General features: G+C 46.0%; 1 protein-coding gene across 1 annotated transcript in view; it reads left to right on the forward strand.

Moving 5' to 3' along the window:
* The window catches only part of PRKCH (protein kinase C eta), a 118,909-nt gene that overhangs the window by 71,480 nt on the left and 25,770 nt on the right, over positions 1-21,659 (forward strand). The window contains exon 10 of the mRNA XM_051769874.1: positions 1,553-1,707. Within this exon, the coding sequence (XP_051625834.1) occupies positions 1,553-1,707 (155 nt within the window). The remainder of the gene's footprint in view (positions 1-1,552; positions 1,708-21,659) is intronic.

Raw genomic sequence — 21,659 nt, forward strand, 5'->3', positions numbered from 1 at the left:
CCATCCCTGGAGGTATTTAAAAGTTGTGTAGATATGGCACTTAGGGACATGGTTTAGTGGTGGGCTTGCCAGTGTTGGGTTAGTGGTTAGTTGATGATCTTTATAGGTCTTTTCCAACCCAAATGATTCCATGATTTAATGATTTTTATCTTCTGGAAGGAGCCCAGAAGGGACTGTTGGGCAGAGCCCAGGATGGCGTTGAGAAACAAGCTGTCCTCATCTGTCACAAGCCATTTGCTTTCCTGCTTGTGTCCATTGAGGAATGAGAGGATTTCTGGTTGCTTTTCTTCTGCTGTGTGCGTCTCAAGATGTTAATACCAGTAGTCATTTCAAGCTGGCTGGCTGCCAAAAAGTGGAGCACGACAGTGCTTATCCTCTTAAACTTAGAGAAGGTTTAAAAGTAGCTTGTAGATGATTAACATCAGACATGGGAAGGGGCTTGTGGGGAAAGAAGGGCAAATATTACTGTTAAAAGCCTGACTGGTCTAGGTTGAATTGTATGCCTGTTTTCCAATTTGCTTGTTCCTGATACTCAGAGTAAAACTGAAACAATAAATACTGAAGGTTCTGAAACAATTATTAAGAGAAATTTTTGAACCAGACTGCAGCAATTCTAGGGTTTAGTTTTGGGACAGATCTCTGTGTGTCCTTCCTCTCACAATCAAACAAGCATCCCTTTTGCACATAATGAACCCCCACTCACTGTTAAGCATGCAGCTCAAGCAAGTGAGCCTGCCTATGTGTAGGCTTTTGCAAAACCCAGAACAAAGCCAAAAAAGAAACCTCAGAGACCAGCAGCTGTGGTTAATGAACTGAACATTATCAAATGGGTTGCTTTTCTGCTCAGCAGAAGCTTTGATTTATACTTCATCCTTATCAGTTCCTCCGTCGCCCAGAGGTCTCTGCAGGTTAATCAGAGGAAGGCTGGAATCTGAGGGCCTGAAAAGCAGCTGCCATGCAAGTGTATGGCAGGAAATCCCATCCTGGAAAACAACATACATGCTTCAGAAATAATGGTGGGATGTCCTCGAGACAATGTTGTGCTGTCATGGCAAAGCTGCAGTCTGTGAGCAATCTGGTTATGCACATTGTATTATGGAACATCTTTCCCCAGAGATCTGAGGTGTTTACTAGGGAGTGAGTGACCTTTTACAGATTTGTCATGTGTCACTCGGGTTAGAGAATGCTGACGGAGTATCATTCCTTGCTGTTTCAGGCTAAGGATAGTTCAGGGAAAATCCAACAGGAGCTGATTAGCGATGAGCACGCACCTACTGATATGCCCAATCCACATGTGAACGGGAATTCATTTCATGACTGGGGGCAAAACTTTTGGGAGGAGTGCAGGGCAAAGAGGTACTAACAGGTCCTCCTGGTATTGACTTGATTTTTCCTGAAAAAGCATCAGCATTTCCCCCCCCCCCGTACACTGTCTCATGAGTACTTAATCCGTTTTTATTTGGGAGATAATAGTTTTACTTAAAGAGTTTTCTAGGCCCAACCAAGGATGTGATTAATGCTGTTCATGTTTGTTGTGTTTGCCTGTGTGAAGGATCGCCTGTTCTTTGTGATGGAGTTCGTAAATGGCGGGGACTTGATGTTCCACATTCAGAAGTCGCGTCGCTTCGATGAAGATCGGGCCCGGTTCTATGCTGCAGAAATTATTTCAGCCCTTATGTTCCTCCATGAAAGAGGCATCATTTATCGGTGAGCTCTGCATTCGTTCCTTCTCTTTGTCTGAACCCCGTGGCTGAGGTGATAGCTGGAGTTTCCTACTTGAATAAACAACTGTCACTTGCTATCCACCAGGAACAAGTTGTCAGCTGGGGTAACAGTACCTCCACATTCCCCCTGCATTGTTGGCCAAGGTGCACCACTTTCCAGGAAGAAGTGAAATTTCTGGGCAGGCATTAGATTAAACCTTCCTAGATTTTCTGGGAGGTTAACGTAAGCATATGTTGCTTTTACCAGTGTGTGCCATGCTATCTAAAAGGCTGGGGTGTGCTGATTACACCAAAGCCTCTGTTTCCCTATAGCAGCTACAGACCTGTGTTTAAACCCTATGTGTTTGACGTATCTATCCAGTGCCACTCAGCCACTAAAAGTCTTCTCATTCCTGCCATGATCCTGCAGCAGGAGTTTTTCCTTCCTGTCGATGTCTGGCACCTTTGTGTTTGCAGCAGCATCGGAGCATTGTTGCCTCCCTGCATCAGCCTCCACTCCGGGTCTCAAGGCTGTTCTCAGGAAGCAATTTCCCACAGATAGCTTTCTTTTGTTATTTGTCATTGTTCTGTACTCAGGGGGGCAGTTTCATTATATTTTTTCCTTTCTGTACTGCTCTAGTGCTCCCCTGTGAGCTCAAGCATAAAGGCATAGAGCAGCCAGCATGGATCAGAGCCAGTCTGCTGAGCAGAACCCTCCCTGACCAGGGTGACCATTTGACCAGCGTCTTCCCATGTGCCCCAGAGGCAGAGCAAGGCCTCTTCTGGGGTGGAACAGGGCAGATGGAACAGGGAGATGTCAGCACTGAGACAGTCTGGTTGTACAGAACAGTTTCTTTTTGCCATGCTTCACAGGACATCTTTGGCATCCTCCTGCCCAGAGCACTGGAGAGGAGGAACAGACAGTTGTTTTCTTTGGAATGCTGTTACCTGGAATCCGGTAGCAAAGCATGCATATTTGAGTATGGTCTGCTGTAGCCCTGCTCAGTCCCACTTGTGGCATGCCAGCACTGCAAAGAATAATGTCAAGCCTCTCTTTTTTGCTGCATGGTTACAGTTGTACAGCTGGGACCCGGAGCTGGGTTCGGGATGGGACCGGTTCCAATCCCAGTCAGGCTCTGTTGGTGCCATTTCAGACTGTGGGTTGGGCCAAGTGTTGTTTGGTTTGGGACTTTACATAGTTTAACCCAGACATTAGTGCATCCTCCTGTGACAGATAAACCCAGGTTTGAACTCACTAAAACCAGAATAGCTGAGGGCTAAAGTGGCCAAAGGGCTGGGGGCTCTGTGGGGGGCACTTTCCTGTTTGACGGTGAGATGATAGGATCAGTTAAGTAAAAGCAGCTTCTCTTGTCTCTTCCTAGCTCCAAGCAAGAAACAGATGGTCAGGTGAGGACAGAGAATATTAAAATATTTTTAAGTATGAAATCATATGATATACATGGCACAGTGAAATAGAGAAGGAGTGTCATTTCAATGCTCTCCGGGCCCCGAGAGCATGAAAATGACTGGTGATAGATACCATGTGTATCAAACTCCTAAAGCACAGTGATTGTCTGCATAGAATAGCAAATCTACTTACTCTACAGCTGGATTTCAGTGTAATTCTTCCCTTGTGAATAATGCCAGTTGCTGAAGAGAAACCCTGCCAGATAATTACACAAATGGCATTGTCCTTAAAATAGTGACATCCAGTAGTTATTGTCAATCATTCAGCAGCAAAACTGTATCTGTGCATAATATAATGCCACTGTGCTTACAGCTTATCCTGTCCCCCCCAACCTGCTGCCTGTCACAGGGCAGGAGTAACCGATCCCTCTGGATTTTGGCACTCTTCAAGTGCTGCCATAATTCATGATAGAAACTGGAGGAGTAATTGAAAAGCTCCTTGAACAACTGCACAGACTTTGATCTTGTTGAGAAACTGGTTAAGCTGTGGAGTCAGGTAGCTTCAGCTGCATGGTGCAGATTTGCAGGGGGATGACTTGGTTTCTTAAAATTAGACGGGGTTCTGGAAGATTTAAGAGAAGAGAGCTGCTGGCTGTGGTTGTACTGATCTGACGTTGCTTCTGTCAGGTCGCGAACACTGGACTCTAGAAGGGAGTCTGCAGTATGGAAGGGGTAACTCAGGAGGGAATCACTGCACTTGTGTAACAGAGGTTTGAGATTTTATGGTCAGAGTGTGAGTGCTGGGAACAGCAGGGAGAGACAGCAGGAATAGTCTGACCAGAAAGCATTTTGCTACAAGTTATTCAAGGTGTCTCTTCTTTCTGGATTCCCAAGGTCAGTGGAGGAAGAGAGTTGCTGACCTAGAATACCCTGAGTCATTTGGTTTTCTTCTGGACTAAACTTAATAATACTGTATTTCTCCTTACCCCTTCAAGATTAAGCAGTTCAGGAGAGAATCTGCATTTACTAGTGCAATGAGCGTTCTCCCGGTAAGTCAAGTTGCTTTTGCCCCAAGTGCTGCCAAAAGCAGGGCCTCCTCTCCATTCAAATGCCATGGAGGCTTGAAAACCAGCACTGGAAGTTCATCAAGAAGTAGCTGAAATGTGTCACTGTGGCCTGGTGTGACAATGGTGGTAGCTGCTAAAATCAAGTGTTTGTTGATTCCTCTTTCAGCCACACATACGCAGTTTGAAATAGCTCTAGTGCAGTACTTCTGCAAATGCTCCTGTGGGTCCATGACAATGAGGTTCTTGAGATAGATAGTATATTTTGGTTATTTGTGATTTTTTTAATGTTAAAACTGGGCTTACTGCTGGATTGAACCTCTTCTCATAGGGTGGTTTTCATGATTCAACTGAAATTTTAAGTGAGTTTGCTCCTCACTTTGAGGAAACTCCTTTTTGTTACTAAGCCATGGCCAGAATAGAAGTCCTGTAAACACACACATATGTATTAAGTTTTTTTAAAAGTGAGTTTTCACTTTCACAGACCTTTATTTCTTTTCTTCATTTGCAACTCTGCAAAGGAGAGATGGCTTTCTGGCCTTATCAAGGAAAGATCTTTGTCTTGCCCTAAGATAAGGTTTAGCTGCCAACTTAGCAGGACCTATTTATAGTTGCTTCCTGAAAAAAATAACCAATCAGCACATACAGTCACTTATCCCATCATACAGGGAATGCATCCAGACATGAAAACAAGCTTTTTACATGTTGCAGCACAGTGTATTGTACACACCTAACCACAGAGGAGTAGGACAAGGACATATTTGGGATCAGCTCATGCTGGATGTTGCCAGGAAAAAGTTAGGTGATAATCAAGGCTGTTGTAAATAAAATCTTTACTCACAGGGCGGTGTTTGAGCACTACTGCTTTCTTTAAGCTTACTTCTAAAGGAAAATAGTTTACTGGGCTCCGTTGCAAGTAGGTTGGTTTGTCATTTTTATCTAAAGATTGTATGTGCTATTTTTCTTGAGTCAGCTCTTCCAGACTTTCATTTTCCAGTTCAACAGTTCCCAGGGTAGGGAAAGCATATTTTGGCTTCTGTGCATGCCAGAAACGAAACAAAGCAGTGTATCTGAGCAGAATTAGGTTGCACAGTGGCTTACTCAGGGCAAGTGATCTAGTCCACTCACAGTCTGCTAAAAAGCAAAGATAGTGAATGATTTTAAGGGTTTATTTTAAAAGCAGTAGCTCCTTCCATGTAGTGTTACTGTAAGAATGGCTGTTCTGCCCTGCTGCCCTCAAATTCAGGCCTCTTGCACAGGCTGATGTACAGCTTTGCTAATGGATAGGTCCACTTGCTAAGGTCTCCTACGTGGTGTCCCTCAATAGAGGCACCATACCTGCATGCTGAGGGCAATTGCAAATGTTTCCTTAAACTTAGTTGTTGTGGGGCTAGATTTTTTTGGAGAAGGGGGCTTAGGGGCTTAGAGTACGATAATGACCTTTCTACAGGCAACATAGAGTAGTCTGCCCAACCGAGTGGCACAGCCTTAGCTTTTCTGACAAGCCTTCTTTCTCTTTCTCTGAAAATATGTCTCTCAGTCACTTTTCAGAACACATCTTCACTACCTGCAGAGGGATTACAGGATGCAGTACATGGTGACATACCTGAACTAGAGCTGGAAGCAGAGGCAGTATCACTTTAGCAGCCTGCATTTTAATGCTGGTTTTGCCAGCCTGAGATATGGAGTTGGATGGTCGAGACACTCAGGTGCCCCAGCTCACCATTTGGCACAGCACAGTGTCAGATACATCCTTAAGGCTATAGAGAGTGTAGCATGCAGGTAATGTAGCTGACCAGGAGCCAGAGGAGCTAAAAGGCTGGGCTGGAGAGTCTGGGAGAAGGACTGGTTATTGGCTGGCTGAAGAACCTTGTTTTTATCCTGAGGGCTCATGCTGGTTAGCTCATTCCACTGCCTTTGTGTCTGTATTGAAGTTTCTAATGCAACCCACACATCTAGAGATGTTTGGGGTCTGCTTGTGCTCCATCACACCTCTGGATGTGGGATGGTGTGCACGGAGTCCCTGTGCTCTGATGTGGCACCAGCCACCATTAAGTAGGTCCTGTGACTTGATGGTGTTTATTGGCATGTGTGGTCCCTTTGGAAGGCAAAAGATAATTATACAGTTATCCAGATGAGACCATGGTCTGGCCTTGGGGCTGAACACTAGCTCTTGGGGAAAATAAGATAGGCATATTAACAGGAAGTGTTTACTCTTCTGTGTGTTACCTGAAAGCATCTCCCTCTATGTGTGTGGCGTTCTTAGGAGAGGGGAACACTCTGTCTCTCCTGGAATCTGGAAAGACTGCTGGGTACTGGCCAGGTCTCTAAAATCATCACCTTTCTGTAGTGTAGGTGACCCATTAGGTCTGCAGCTGTGTGTCTCATAACTCTTGGCTTTTATAGGGAATGGGCTTTTTGCAGCAGGTTAATTCCCTGCCAGTTCAAACCTGTGACACTTAAAGGAAGCTTTACATAAGCCTTTTATGGAGACCAGTTTTGCTGGAAAGACTCCTATTAACTGTAACAACACTAAGATTTCTTTCAACAAAATCAATTAAAAATTACGTGCTGAAAACAGAAGCTGAATGCCTTTCCTAATTATGTACAGCCACTGTTAACAGAGCAACTTTTATTAGTGTACTGTTTGCTTTTTCCATGGGTCAGGGCAGTGTAGACATGGGATTCCTCATGTTTGCTCTCTGTTGTTTTTTGGTTGTTTTTCTTTTTGGCAACTGGTGATTTTGTTTATTCTCATCCCATGCCCTTTTTCACATCTGGAGCCAGATCTTATTTCCCCTGAAGTCAAGGGGCTTTCCCCAGGGAGATAAATTAGCAGTTGAACTGGATCTGTGACTGATACCAGCAATGCTCTGTGGGGCAAACTGTCTGCCAGGGCAGGGGCTGTCCCAGGGATTATCGATGGTTTGCTTAGGTGCTGTGCATAGCTTTGTTTTCTTGGCAAACAAAGATAAATCTTTTGTTCAATTAGGTGTTTTTAAGCTTTTCTGAAAGAGAGAGACCTTGTAGCAGCCTGGAGACATTATAGCAGCCTTCTAATACCTAAACAAGGCCTACAAGAAGGCTGGAGAGAGACTTTTTACAAGAGTATGCAGTGAAGGACAAGGGGAAATGGCCTTAAGCTGAAGGAGGGTAGATTTAGATCAGATATTAGAAAAAAATTCTTTAATGTGAGAGTGCTGAGGCACTGGAACAGGTTGCTCAGACAAGCTGTGGCTGCTCCATCCCTGGAAGTGTTCAAGGCAAGGTTGGATGGGGCTTGGAGCAACCTGGTCTAGTGGAAGGTGTCCCTGCCCATGGCAGGGGGTTTGGAATTAGATGAGCTCTGAGGTCCCTTCCAACCCAAACCATATTATGATTCAGTGAAAGTTTTTGCTTGAATGTGCTGCAGCAGATGCCTGTGTAGGTACTCTTTGCTGATTTGATGGATTTTTATGCCTCCCTCTTCCCCACCGATTCTTCTGTGTATGGAGAGTCATGTTGTTTGCATCTGAGAGGAAAGGGTGGGAAAGAGCTCAACCAGTGCCAAAAGAGGTGTGAGTCCCCTCTGTGGAGCACCATAACCTCTGCTGTGGGATCTGGTCCCTATTGCTCTGAGAGCTCCTAGAACTCCAGTGCTTTGCAGAACTGGAGCCCTGAAGACCAGAGTAGATATATGTAAGGAGAATAAAATGAAGGATGATGCTATGTTATGAGAACAGCAGAAAGAATGAAATATAAGCTGATTATATGGTGAATGAGTGAAACAAATCAGCTAAAAGCTGCAAGCTGGCACAGAATAACATATCAGCAGCCATGTTCCTACAGCAGCTGCTTATTGTAGAAGAGGAATTTTCATGGCCGAGTCTCTGGAAACACTTCATTCAGCTTTAGAAAATATAAAGGGATGTCTCTGAGGGTCAGGAGTGTAGTGATGTCTGTGGCTATCTTATCTGACAGTCAACAGCTCGTGTAGACTGATTTGTGCTTCTAGACACTACGTCTTCCACATAGTTTTCCACTCAGATGTGGTTGTTGCACGCTTGTGAGATGGGCTCTTTTACAGCCTCTGGCATGCAGTGCTTAAAGGGTTGTTTCTCTGTACTTGATCAAATGGAAAGTGCAGAGAAAAAAAGCCCAGCCTCTCACGTTTCGATGTCATGTTTAATCAGTCAGTGTGCAGGACAGTTTAGTCCTGATTTACAGTTATGCTTACGAAGAGCAGTCCTGTTTTGAGATCCACACATCAGATCTCTGTGCCCCATTGACTCCACTGTATATCGTCTGTGAACTTTGATGGAACTTTCCACATGACTAAGGACTACTGAATAGCCTACAGAAGTTGTTGGCTCTGCTAGTGTCTACTTTTCCTTTATGGTTATTTAAAGGGATTGATTGGAAACCTGCAAACCCTGCACATAATGAGTTTGCATAAATCATTAAAAAACAGAGCTCGAAGGGGCCTCAAGAGTTTGTCTGGTTCATACCCCGGCCCCAAGGCTGGAGAACCCTTACCTAAATGCAAATCTCTCATACTTTCACTCTTCTCCTTTGCTGTAGCTCTTACATTTGCATGTAATAACTTGTGAACTCTTACAGGCACAGACTCTCATTTACCAAACGTTTGCAATGAGAGGTCAGTGTTAGTCAGGAATTCTGGTACTGGTGCAATAGAAATAAACAGCACTGCTCCTCTGTGCAGGGGGATAAGTGATTACCTGTGATTTGTGTTCTGACATTCTTTTTGTGACTAATACCTCGTTACGAAGGCATTTCGCAATTAAAAAGCAGGCAGATGCAATTAAGAAATAGCTACATGTAATGATTACAGACAAGTTCTTAAAGAAAGGAGATTTGGAGACCAGGTTTAGGCTCAATCTTTAAGTCCCAGAGCACCTGCGAATATTTAGATTAGGACTTCTGAAACTAAAAGCATTTCTGCAAAAATATTGGTTTTCTGCCTTTCCCACCCTCTTCATTCTACTTTAAAGGCATAGAAGTCATGAGAAGGAGAAAAAACAAAAATTTAAATAAATTTGAAGATCTTATGTAAAGTGTATTTTTAAAAATTGCCCCTAAATATTGTTGCTATGTTTTCAGCCAGAACTGTTCATCTGACTTTTAACATATTCCCTAATATCAAGGACATTCAGGTCTATGATTTTACGAATTTTGAAAACATTTGCTCTAAGATCTCCAAAATTGCCCAGCATTAATCCAGTAATTTTATTGATCTCTGTACCCATCTCGAACCGAGAAAGCTTTTAGTATTAATGTCAGAGAATATGAGCCCTGGGTTAGCATTAGAGAGCCTGATATATATAGCTGAGGAAAAGGTCTCTCTGTCAACTTTAATAAATGTTTTGTACAACTTTTTAAAACGTTATGCCAACAAAATGCTGTTGCATCTGCTCCCTCTGACTTGGTGAAATGGAGGATTTCTTGCAACGCAACGTGTTGCAGAGAGTGAAGCTGCTGTGTGTGTAAGGGAGACAGTGAGAGATTCAGTGATATTGAAAGACTTGGCCTGCAGCAACTGCCGGAGCTATCCAGGGATAATTTGACTTACTCTTTTAGCTGTAGCAAGATCGGCACCTGATGTGTCCTTGGTCAGTAATACCAATGTTTAGGTTTTATTCTTTGTGCCAATGGGCAGGCAGACACTCTGCTGTTATGGAAACAGAGGAATTTTGTAAAGCCACACAGCAACCTTTAGTATCAGTGGTGCACCGCCTTATCTGTAGATTCTAGTTCAGAACCATCAGCTGCCTGTAACAATATAGATATAAACCAGAAATAATAACACAGTATAAAATTTAAATTATTACATGACAGTACTGCATGGTATGGCACGGCAGTAGCTGTCTGGTTTACAATTCAGAATTTCTGTGGGAGAAAATTCCCTTTTTTCTGCCACTGGTACTGTGGGCAGGACAGTGGGCACAGCTTTGTTTCTGCCCTCTGTGTGCCAGCAGAGCTGGTGCTGGGGCTTGTTGTTAGCTGCTGGTGTTGGCCAGGATGCAGGATGTGAAGGCTACTCCCGTGGAGCAAGGGGAAAGCATTGCTCATCACTTGCCCTCTGAGTCATTGCAGCTTTGCTGTTAATAGGATGGAGAACCTCCCCTTTTATGAGGCCGTGCCTAAAGGCACAGTTTAGTCTTGGATTTGTATTACCTGGTTATTATTCCACTGAAGTAGTGGCGGCATTCCAGCTGACAACAATGGGAATGGGAGCAAGCCTTCAAGTCCCAACCGTGTACAAATGTGATATATTCAAAACCACGGAGATCTTCCAGGCTCTGAGCTGATTTCTTCTGAATCAATTAAAGTTTCACAAGCACAATATATTATTAACATCCAGAGCTGCTTTCACAAATCTCTCGGCAGCATAGTAGAGACGTGCTCATGAATCAGGAAAATTGCTTCCAAGTAGGAGAGGTTATTTACTAGCTAAATCCCTGATCCAGGCATACTGCCATGGAAAATTTATCCAATAGGATGTGTATGTTCACATCTGAAGCATTTCTGATCTACATTTCAGGGAAGGCAGCAGTGTCCTGGTGCCTTGCCAGAGTGGGTCATGCCATCTTTGGTTATTGTGTTGGAAAAGGAAAGGGGCTGGAGGAGGAGACAGGGCAGGGGTAAATGGGGAAAAGCAGGGTTAACTGTGCAAGTTAGCATGGGGAAATTATTCCATGTGCAAACCTGTGTTGTAAAGGGATGGTAGGAAGTGATCCTTTCAAACTCTTCAAGGGTTTTCAAGTAAGCCAGTGTGGGCTGTTGTAGTGAGGCTGCAGCACTTCTTGGTGTCCAGACTCTGTGGCACTCATGAGCTGGTGTGTGACATTTAGCAAGCAAGCTTTGGGTTTTCTCCTCCCTTCTCTGGATCTGGTTACATTCCTTTTGACATTTACCTGAATATGAAAATGTAGCAAGGTCCCATGTCCTTGTTGAGTTGTGCCTAAAAGCTGAGTTCGTGTGCTTTGTATTTCTCTTTGTCAGTCTCTCTTAACTGTAGGTTAAGGAATCATGTGCTTATCTGTGGTTTTGTCACAATCTTATCAATTTAATGTTGCTTTCTGCATTGCCTGCACCTTCCCTAAATTTTTTTCTCTCTCTTTATCCTTTGTAGCCATTCTTCCTAACTGGAGCTCCCCATTCCAATGTTCCTCACGTCACTAGTTCAAAACTTGGTGCCCTAACAGCAGCTTTACAGCCAGAATTTCTACCTTCAGACACTGTTGAGCACAGAGGGAGCAAAAATCTTGGCAGCTGGCTCCTGCTCCTTGCTTCTCTGCCCAGCCTTGATAAATGAGAAAGCTAAGGAGCTCCTCTGACTCTTGCCAGCTGGCCAAGCTCCCAAAGAGATAGTCCACCCACTGCGAAGGTCAGAAGGCGGCACTGCCCGGCTGCTCTTCCCTTGCATCAGCATGGAGCGTGGAGCAAGAGCTGGTCCTGCCTGTCCTGCTCCTGCTGGGGTCTCCTTGGGGCCAGGGCCAACCCCTGCAGGAGGGTGACAGCTCTTGGTGTCCTCTGTGTCCTCTGTGCTGCTTTTGAAGAGTTCAGATTTGGGATGGCTGATCAGTGGTGGTAGGTTTAAGATAGACTGGTGTAACTCAGACCTGAAATCATGATATTTTTTTTTTCCCTATCCTTACACTAAGAGAAAATGCCTAAATAATGTTTTGGAAAGGAACCAGAGCAAAGGGAGACCTGCTTTCAAACCCCTAAAGCCACAAGTCATCTGTGGCATGAGTGGGCTGAAGTTGGATTCATGAGTGGAAAGTCTCTGTTTCCCACATCCCTCTACACTGTTTTGATCTTTTGAAATTGCCCTGCTCACTCAAATGGGTGGCTACCCTGACAGGGATAGCACCAGGGGCAAAGGCAGGTATTTTGTGTGATAAAATTAATGGGAATCTGTCTTGCAGCCTACCCTGTTTACTGCACCTTCTTGACTCTACTGAGAGCTGCCTTTGGGGTCCTTTAGGACTGATGGTTTTCCCAAGCCACAGGGCAGTCAGGAGAATTTCCTGCCAGAGCTGTTGGATGCTACTTTTCAGCATCAGCTAGTGGCATCTCTGAATCCTCACTGGCCAGGAAGCAAGACAGCAAATGCCAAATATTGCCATGAACCAGTAAGCTGATATTGGAATGGGGACACGTGGAAGAGAGGGGATGTCAAATGATGGTTTCTGGAGGCCTGGCTGTTACCTCTGCATGAGTTAAATGTGTCATGGAGTATCGGGTATCTCCGTGTTCTGTCGTGTCCAGGACAGGTTAATTGAAGTCACTGCTTGACTGTCCGAGAGGCTTCCTTACTTTCTCTTGACTTTCTTACAACCAGACTCATGCTGAAATTCTCCACCTCTTCTCTAGGGAAGCTCCAGATATTTCCAAGTCTTGTGTCTTCCTTGAGGCCTTGCTGTAGTTTGGGATACTTCAAGCTGTTCTCCTGTTCCCTGGGGGATGCAGTTAGAAGACAGCTGTCTCTATAGAGGTGACTTATAGGTGTGGGCACACCATTCCCAAAAGGTTCTGATTTCCCCAAAGCCCACACTGAGTATGTAAGTGTGCCTGTATCCAGTGGCTATAATACAGACACTGCTCACTTGCTCCCAGGCTTTCCTTGGGCTCTGTTGGCAGGGCCATGGGCAACATTGTGTCTGTCCCAGGCGCTGTTATATAAGGAGGAATTTCAACATTAGTTACGTGTCTTGGCTTTAGGTTTCATTCTGTCTCTCCAGACACCAGAATTAGTCTCAGAAGATTGAGTGTGGCTACTGCAAACAAAACAAACAAATTTTATTTCACAGGCTTTGGGCTCCACTGCTTTCTGCAGGAGCATCCACTCTTTTGGGATGTTTTCCCTTTGTTTCCCTGCCACTGAGAAGGGACAGCAGTTTTTCTGGAGATGTTGCCAAGCATAGCTAACACGCTCAAATATCTGAGCTGCAGGAAGGCTGGCACTTCCAGTCAGGCTGATTAAAAAGGAAAATTTAACATGTCCCTTTGCTCTCAGCCACCTTCCTCGATTCTGAAGGGCTGGAGGAGGGAGGGATGGATGGGCAGAGGCACAGCACTGTTGCCATCAGGGCTGTAGAGGTTGGCTGGCACAGAGGTGTGTGCTGGGCCAGAGGTATCTGTGTAGATCATGTTCTCCCTAATGGCTTTCCTCCCCCGGTTTGAAGTCATTAATGCTCGTTAAGCCAGGATGGAAACAAACCCAAACAACAACAGTCTACAAAATAATTCCATCACTCCAGACTGGTTCTTTTTTTTTCCTCCAGTGAAGCAATTAGTCTCCTGTGATCCCATTTTTAGCCAGACTGGAAACAGCCAGCCGGACAATAGTGAATTCCTATCCTGGCAGGGCAGTCACCGGATCCGCTCCCTGATGGGAAAGGTGAGGCGAGTTCCCTCGCCTGTCTCTGGGGGAAGAATCTCCCTAAAGAAATTCCTGTGGGCCTTGCTGAAAGCCCTATTTTTGTGCAGCCTCTCCTGGTGAGTCACAGCCTCTGGCTCTCTGGCTACTCTGAGAGCTCTCTGTACTTCGGGTGTTCTCCCAGCCCACTGCAGGGTTAACCCTTCTGTGGTTTTGCTCTCATGCATGTACAGCCTGTCCCACTCACTGGCTGATGATGTTGATTGTAGGTGCCAGAAAGTCATGAAGTAATCTGTGGTTTATACCAACACAGGCCAATGTAGGACTTGCATGGAGGCGGGCAGGATTTTTCTAGTCTTGTTCATCTGAGTGGTACTTTATCCTAGGAATGGCTCAGCCTGTGTAAAGGGACAACGCTGCAAAGCAGGGCACTGAGTGATGTGAGTGGGGTCTGGCAAAATTCAGGGTGTGTGGTAGGGAGGAGATGGGCCAGCTAAAGTCACTGAAACTGCCTTCTGAACAGGTTGCCCAGAGAAGTTGTGGATGCCCCATCCCTGGAAGTGTTTAGGTGTTCAGGTTGGATGGAGCTCTGAGCAACCTGATCTAGTGTGTGCCATCTCTGTCCGTGGCTGGGAGGTTGAAACCAGGTGATTTGTACGGCCCCTTCCAACCCAAACCATTCTGTGATTCTGTTCTATGATTCTGTGAAGTCCTGTGGTGGCACCACACAGGGCTGTGATGCAGCTTGGCCGGAGCCACCTGGGAAATGTCTCGATTCCTGTAACTGGTTGCAACGTGAAGTGACGTCCTCTGCCCAGGGCAAAGCCTGCAGCTGTGCCACACACAGGGCCTTCCTCTTGCCTCTGAGGTTTTTGTAGGATGTGGGGAAGCACTGGATTCCCCCTCCATTGCTGCACCTCCTTGCAGGGCACTGCCTGCCAGGCGTGCAGCACCCTCGCTGCCCTGGAAAGCTTGGATGGGAGAGGGTATGAAAGGGCAGGTTCAGGTTGGAGAGCAGTGTGACCATGCTGCTCTGAGAGAAAGCTTAAAATCACCATAAAAAGGGACCTTGCTCTCTTTGCCTTCTAAAAAGCAGCCCTGATGGCACTTAAGCAGCTGGCCAGTGCTAAACCCGAGCACTTCCCTTTCAGGACGCAGGAAGGCTCTAAGCCCAAATCCATGTTTTAGCTCATGCACACGAGGTAAAAGCCACAGGGTTGCTAGTCAGGTGCCAGGAAAAGCTGCAGCTGCCCAGAAAAGGGCATCTGAGGACAGAGGGGAGCTCTGCTTGCTCGGCTGCTGGGATTAACAGCAGTTCACCGCGTGTTTGAGTAGTGTGTCACCAGTGCTGGAGCTCTGACTTCTGTGGTATGAAGGTGCCGTGTGGGCACCGGGGCCGCTGGGCTGTGGAACGCTGTGCCTTGAGATGGAAAGCTGGGGTGGAGAAACACTTGGCAAAGAAATCTACCATGCAGGCTCATGCAGGGGATGCACAGCGAAAAGTGTTCCTGCCTGATCCCTGAAGCTTGGATCAGTGCTGGGGCAGAGCCTGCTGCATCCAAGCATTGCACTGGGTGTCAGCTGCACCCGCTCCATGCCTGGGCAGAGCCACTTTGGTTGCTGTGGAGGGATGAAAGGCTGTTGATAAGCGTTGTCATCCTGCTGGGTGTTTTCTCTTTTGAGTCATTCCAGCCATGGTGATGGTTGCTGGAGGTGCCAGGAGTGACAGCAAGCGCTTCGGGTGGGGGCAGCAAACCAGGTGCCCAAGGGTTGAGTTCCAGGTAGCTGGGGTGGCTGTGGAGACACAGGCATATGCAATGGAAAATCAAGGATTGAAAACCAAGAGTACGAAATGAAGGAATTGGCTGGAGAGGAAGCAAGATGGGTTTGCATTTGTATCACTGTGGTGCTTCCCAAGTCACCACAGGGACAATGTGAGGTGGGAAGTGAAAGTAACCATGTGTTTAAAAGCTGATTCCAAATGCCCTTGGATGTAATCTTGATGTGAAAGCAGCTGCTATGTCGTGTTGTGGTTGCTTTCCTGTCAGCAGTCTAGCACTGCTCTCACAACCACGAGATCATTTCATGTACCATGAAACCTTTTCTTGTGCAAAATCATGAAGAAGTTTGCAAACCATTTGTGAAGTAAAGCACTGTGAGATCTGCCTGAGAACAGAGATGGAGGAGAGGTAAACCACACGTGAATGGTGTCCCCAAAGAGCAGAGAGGACACAGGTCATTTATTGCTCCTTGTCTGCACATCCATCTAGAACAGTTCCAGGGGTTCATTACCTTTAATGTGTCTTTTGCGGGTGATGCATTTTAGCATGTTAATATTAAAATAATTCCCTCTTTATTCCTTTTTCTCGGGGCAGAGTCATTCTGCTTTACCTGAGCCTCCATGGGCTTCCATTAGTACTCAATCAATTATTTATTCATGGGAGAGTATCTGAAAACTGCAGTCCAGTCTGAGAGCAGCAGCACTTGACTGTGTGGATGAGTTTGAACTACTGAACCCACTGGAATTGTCAATAACATTAAGAACTGCTTTCCTGCCACAAAATAAAAATATGACCTTGTAGGTGGAGTGTGCTAAACCTTGATGAGGATATGAGCTAAAAACCAGTGTGCTTTAGACGTCACCTGGGTGTACCTTTAGTGAGCACAGACAAGGAGGTTTTTGAAAACTATCTTGTCTTCGAGTTGACTAACTTCTGTATTGTGATTGAAAATGTGTATTGTTGTGCAGTTCTGGCTCGTGTAAACATAGGAGGTCTGGATGGAAATTCTGTACTTCTGAGTTTTGATCTGATGTGATGCCTCAGCAAGGGGCACCAAGATTTTTTGCCTGCTGTTTCTTGTTCCCCCTAGACTAGAAATAAGTTTCAGTGGAGAATTGTGGTGTCTTTTTCCTGACAAAAGGGATTTATCATCAAGACGCTCAAGCGTACAGTCAAGGCCTGTGTAAGCGAGAGGACAGCTTCAGATCTTCCATAGCTAAAACAGTAAAATCTGAGTATACCTAGAGGCATATTCCCAGGTATACAGGCATACAGCACCCCTGGGTATCCTTCTCCATGGTCATATGTTGCAGAGGCCAAAGTGCCCCACTGCACTGAGGAGATTGGAGTTGGGTTGCAGTGATTCTCATGCAGGGACTTGACATATCAGTGTGCTAAAATCTCAAGAGCTGCGCAGTGTAAAGACAGGCTTTCCTTGTTCATGTCCCATTTTTATTCTTTTCCTCAGTAGGGTCAATGGAGACATGCTTATTTTCGTTTTCTGATTCATTTGTTTCATATATAACAGGAACAGGGGACTGGGCAGCTCTTTGTGCATGGTAGCCACGTCAGGTGAGCATCACTTGACTTCTGCTCTAAGTTACTTCTGTTTTGCTTGCAATCAGGCAACCACCTAAGGCACCTGATTTGGGAACTTTGATAGCCTTGTCATCTGGTCAGTCAAATTTTAGAGGGGCTGAAGTGCCTTGGGAAAGCACTTGTTTCCCTGTGCCAGCTGAAGAGGGAGCCTGAACCAGTGAGACTCGTGGGTTAAGTGCCTGATGTGACATGAGGACATTTTTCATGGGCAGTTTGGGGTCTGTTTGATGCTATGGCATTTGGGGTGACACATGGGATCTAGTCTGTCCCTGTTGACCTGGCACAAAGGTCAGTGTCACTGGTTCCTGCATGCAGGCAGCTTGGGAGGAGTCCCCCAGAGTGGGAGTGGAGCTGCAGAGAGCTCGACATGCCCAACCTGGAATTCCACCTGGCTCCGCCCTGCTTATCCACGATCCTTGGGCTTCACACAGCCCGGGGTGAATCACCTGTAATGAGTGAATAGCAACAGTAATCCACATGAAATGAAAAACTAAATCTTGGGATAATGACCTATTTGCTAGGCTCCCACAAAAACCTCTTCTATCTGATATTTAAGTGGTGGTTGTGGCCAAAAGCAGGGAGACCAGAGCATTTAGGAAAGCACTTTGTTTGCCTGCAGGTTCCCTGGAGTCTTGAGAAAAAAAGAGTCAATGATATCAGTGATGGTGTCAGTTTGTTCCAAGGGGAACCAGGCAGTACCCCCTCCTGTGCAGTACTGGGATGCCTGTGTGCTTTGTGCCCACAATGTGTCACTAGCACGGAGACTGTTCTTTTGCTCTGCACATAAAAATTCAGTGCAGATGGTGAGATTTTCAAAAGTATCCACGCCGGGCCAGCACAGATGCTCCTTCAAAAGTTAGTAGTAAGTTTGCCAGTGGAAATCTACAGGCTAAAGCAAGGTGCTTTCAAAAATCCTGTCTAAAAATACAGTACTTCTGCCTTCAGCTTTGTTTATTCCATTATAGAAAGGAGATTAGTGCCTATAGCCTTAGCTTTATAAATCTGGATCTGTAATTCAGAGCCTTAATAAGGTTAAGTAATTTTTTTTTCCCAGAGTCTATTTCAAAATCGAGTTAACTTGACAGGACTTTTTTCCACTGATTTACCTGGATTCAGGATCAGGCTCAGAGTAAAGTTAATCTTATCCATATCAGATGAATGTGGGGAAGTCTGCCTGACAAGACATACAGGTTCAGTGCAGGAGTGGCCTTCCCAAAGAGCCCTGCTGGCATTGCCAGTATCAACCCAGGTTGATCTGCTGCTCAAGCTGTCACCAGAGGCAGTCTACACACATCATCCTGATGGATAGGGCCATCTTTGTTTTCATTTCTATTTTCTTTGATATTTCTGAGAGTGAAATATTCCTAGTAAGACTGGAGTGTGGGGAGGGTGGATGTCATGGAAGTGGTGAGATTAGCAGTGAGAGCAGGAGAGTTGCTTTAGTGCTGGCTGCCTCCTCATTCCCCCAGGGCAGGCTCAGTGGCACACAGTGGTGAAATGGGGACCTGCCACTATGTGCTGGTGAAAGGAGGAGCCTTTACAGCAGTGCAGTCCAACCCTGATCCTACCAGGACAGCTTGGAGATGGGACAGGGCCTTCGAGCAGCTCTGTGGTGGGCTATGGGCAGTTGGTGATGGCTAATCTTGGATAACTCTTTCACTCCATCTTGCAGCGTTGAGACCGTGTTGTGCTGTGGGATCAAACCTGATTTCATTTTAATTTCTGTATCAGGCTTTGAATCAACATTAGTCTATTTTTGTCGAAGTGACACAACAGGCTTATGCTTTTTAACATCTCCTGGCACCATCAGTCATAAGCCCACACCTGATTTTGTTTCGTGCATTTGGGTCTCGAGTCTGTTGTACTCCTCCTCTGAAGACTGCAGGCAATGGGATGCACAGAAAGAAGCACTGTGGTTGTGTTGGTTTTTTTTTTCTCTTTCCCTCTCTTTCTGGCAAGGGTAAAATAGGAGCTCTGTTGGGAGCAACTCAGCAAGTAATGTTTCAGGGCCAGCAAATTCCAGTGTTGCTGCCCAGTGGGACTGAGGAGTCTATCATAGGACTAGGCTGGCGGCTCATCCGGAGAGGGAACGCGTGGCGTGCATACCAAAAGCTGGACACGAGGCCTTTTTCTGTCCACCTCTCCCCTTCCTGCACTAAACAGGAGGACATTTGCTCTGGGATTCAGGGAAATACCTCAAGTGTAACTCCTCTTTTCCTGATTAGAGTCCCACATAAAAGTGCAGCAGATAATATATAGATTATATATACGCATATATGTATAAAAAAGATACGTACACCAATTTGGACATATATATATATATAGGAATTGTGCCATCTTTGGGATTACTCCAACGTGGCAATCTCCAGCGCGTCTGTGTTTCAGCAGTAATGGCTCTGGCTCGTGGCTGCCCCATTTCACAAGAGTGTCTTTTTGCCCTTGTAAAGCTGCCTTTGGACGCTGTCATTAGCTCTCCTACAGCTGCCATGTGTGTAATAAAGGGGAAGCTTATAGGTGTGCCTGACCCCAGAGGGACTCAAGACACCCGTGAGGCCCCACTGGATCTGTACCAGTTGGATTCAGATCCACTAACATGGTGGAAGCTTTGTGATTATCTGTTGTGGTATGCCGAGAGTTTTTTAGTTATGCCTGTATACTTGAGCCTACCACTCTGTTTTAACTGGAGGATGAATCATGCCTGCTCATCTCAGCAGCAATGAAATCCTCTGAGTAATTGTGTTCGCTTCCACAGGCACTTTTCTGAAGTGCCCAGAGGGAGGGGAGGTGGGATGGCTGGTGCTTCAAACCATGAGAGGTCTTGGATCCCTGGTCATGCCATCTTTGCTGTAAGAGAAGTCGGTGCCTTGGGCGCTGCTTCGTCTCTGGAGCAGCAGGCCCAGGGAGTGCCCAAGGGCAGGGAGGGTGTTCTGATGTGGTCTGGGGAACTGGGTTCCAGCGAGCCCGTGCCAGCAGGAAGGGGTCAGGCAGACGGGCAGCTGGCAGCACTGGGTTCCAGCCCATCTCTGCCAAAATCCCCCAGCACTGCCCTAACCCAGGCAGGTTGCTTGCATAAACTTGTCCTTGTGCTTGAAGAGCTGCTTGACTTTTAAGATTAAAATGTAATAACAGCTCTTCTGGATATAAGTACTGCCACTCTGAGTTTAGTCTGAAGCCCAAACAGCAGGGCAAGACTGTATTTTAAAGCTTATTCAGACTTATCCCTGTGAGTGTGCAAGACTGACACCGAGTGCCTTTGGATATCCTGAAGAGCACAGATGCAGGTGGGTGTGAGGATCTCCCTCTGTCTGGCACAAATTCACACACCTGTGACCTTGCCCTCAGGCGGCCCTTGGGCACGTGCTGTGATGAGAGTTTTTAGAGAAGTTCATCTGTGTGTTCTGGTGTTGTTTCTGACCCCAGACATGAATCCCTATTGCATCAGTCTATAACATCTTGTGTTGCAAGAGAGGTGGAGCCTGCTTTGGAGGCTGGGTGTCCGTAATCCATCTCAACTTTATCCTAACCCACAGGTGCAGAGCATTTTAAAAGGTCTGTGCTCTGTGTGCCAGCAGGCAGGGATTAGGTGATGCAGAGAAAAGCCATGAGGCTCTGTTGTATTCTGCCACATTCCTCCTCTGCAGCTCTCTGCAGAGTCTGTAGGGTGTGCTGTGGTGGGATGAGGCTGTAAAGTCCCCAGGCATGGTGCTGGAGCACTGCTCAGGTGCTGAGATGCTCTGCCTCCCACAGCTGCCCAAAGCAACCAGCGAGGACAGGCAGCTGTCTCCTGTTCAATGGCCTAGCAATGAGTGTGGATTTTCAGTGGAGTTTCTCTTAGTCATACCACTTATCCTGAGTCTGAGTTGGATCCTTGAATCATTATATCACATTTCTGCTATTGCTTTGTTTTGGGGAAATGAGAAGTTCAGCCTGGAGCCATGGTGGCTGTATTTACGGTCCCTAAACACTTAAGTGTGGTCAACTTTTGAAAACAACTTCTGGCTGTTAGGACAGTGCAGAAGGGCACTTGCTGTGTTTCGTTGCTACTGTCTGGTAATTATGAATTACAGAATCTGGAGACATCTTCCCTTCATTTCTGTCCTGTCACATTGCACTGCAGGTTGCAATACACCACATCCAGGCTGTCTGCATGCCTACTGGTGGTCTGAATGTGTTTGCACCTCAGAGGTTGTTTGGAAACCAGAAGAAATGTTTTCTTTACCCAAAAGAATGTTTTTCAAGGAAACAAGGAGTTGAAGTTACATTTTGCAGTCCCTGTGCTGTAATTTGGACGTTACTTCGTGCAGTACTGGGAAGGATGGAGCACACAGACTAAATCCCATGGGATTTGGGGGATTGTGCTGTGAAGCTGTGGGTGTGTAAAGCAATGCTTTGCATCTCAGCATGTCAGCCCCATGCAGTGATTTATGTAAATGGTTATACACAGGTTATATGCTGTGTAACAAAGTCCTACCTCTGGTTCTTCATTTGGTGCTGTGCCCACGAGGGTGCCCTGTGTAAGCACAGGGGGGCTGCTCCACCTGTGCTAATTTTTCCCTTTAAAATATGACAGGAGTTGAATTAGATGAAGCCTCTGAGGCTGGAAGGGAGCAACAGCTCATCCTTATAATTGGCAGCAAAACTCATGATTTCAAACTGTTTTTCTCCAGCTCGATGCAGCTTGATCTTTTTCTGATCTGGTGTTTCATTTGTGATTTCAGTG

Source organism: Manacus candei, unplaced genomic scaffold, assembly GCF_025592945.1.
Source record: "Manacus candei isolate 608988 ecotype Guabito, Panama unplaced genomic scaffold, ASM2559294v1 h1tg000113l, whole genome shotgun sequence".
NCBI lineage: Eukaryota > Metazoa > Chordata > Aves > Passeriformes > Pipridae > Manacus > Manacus candei.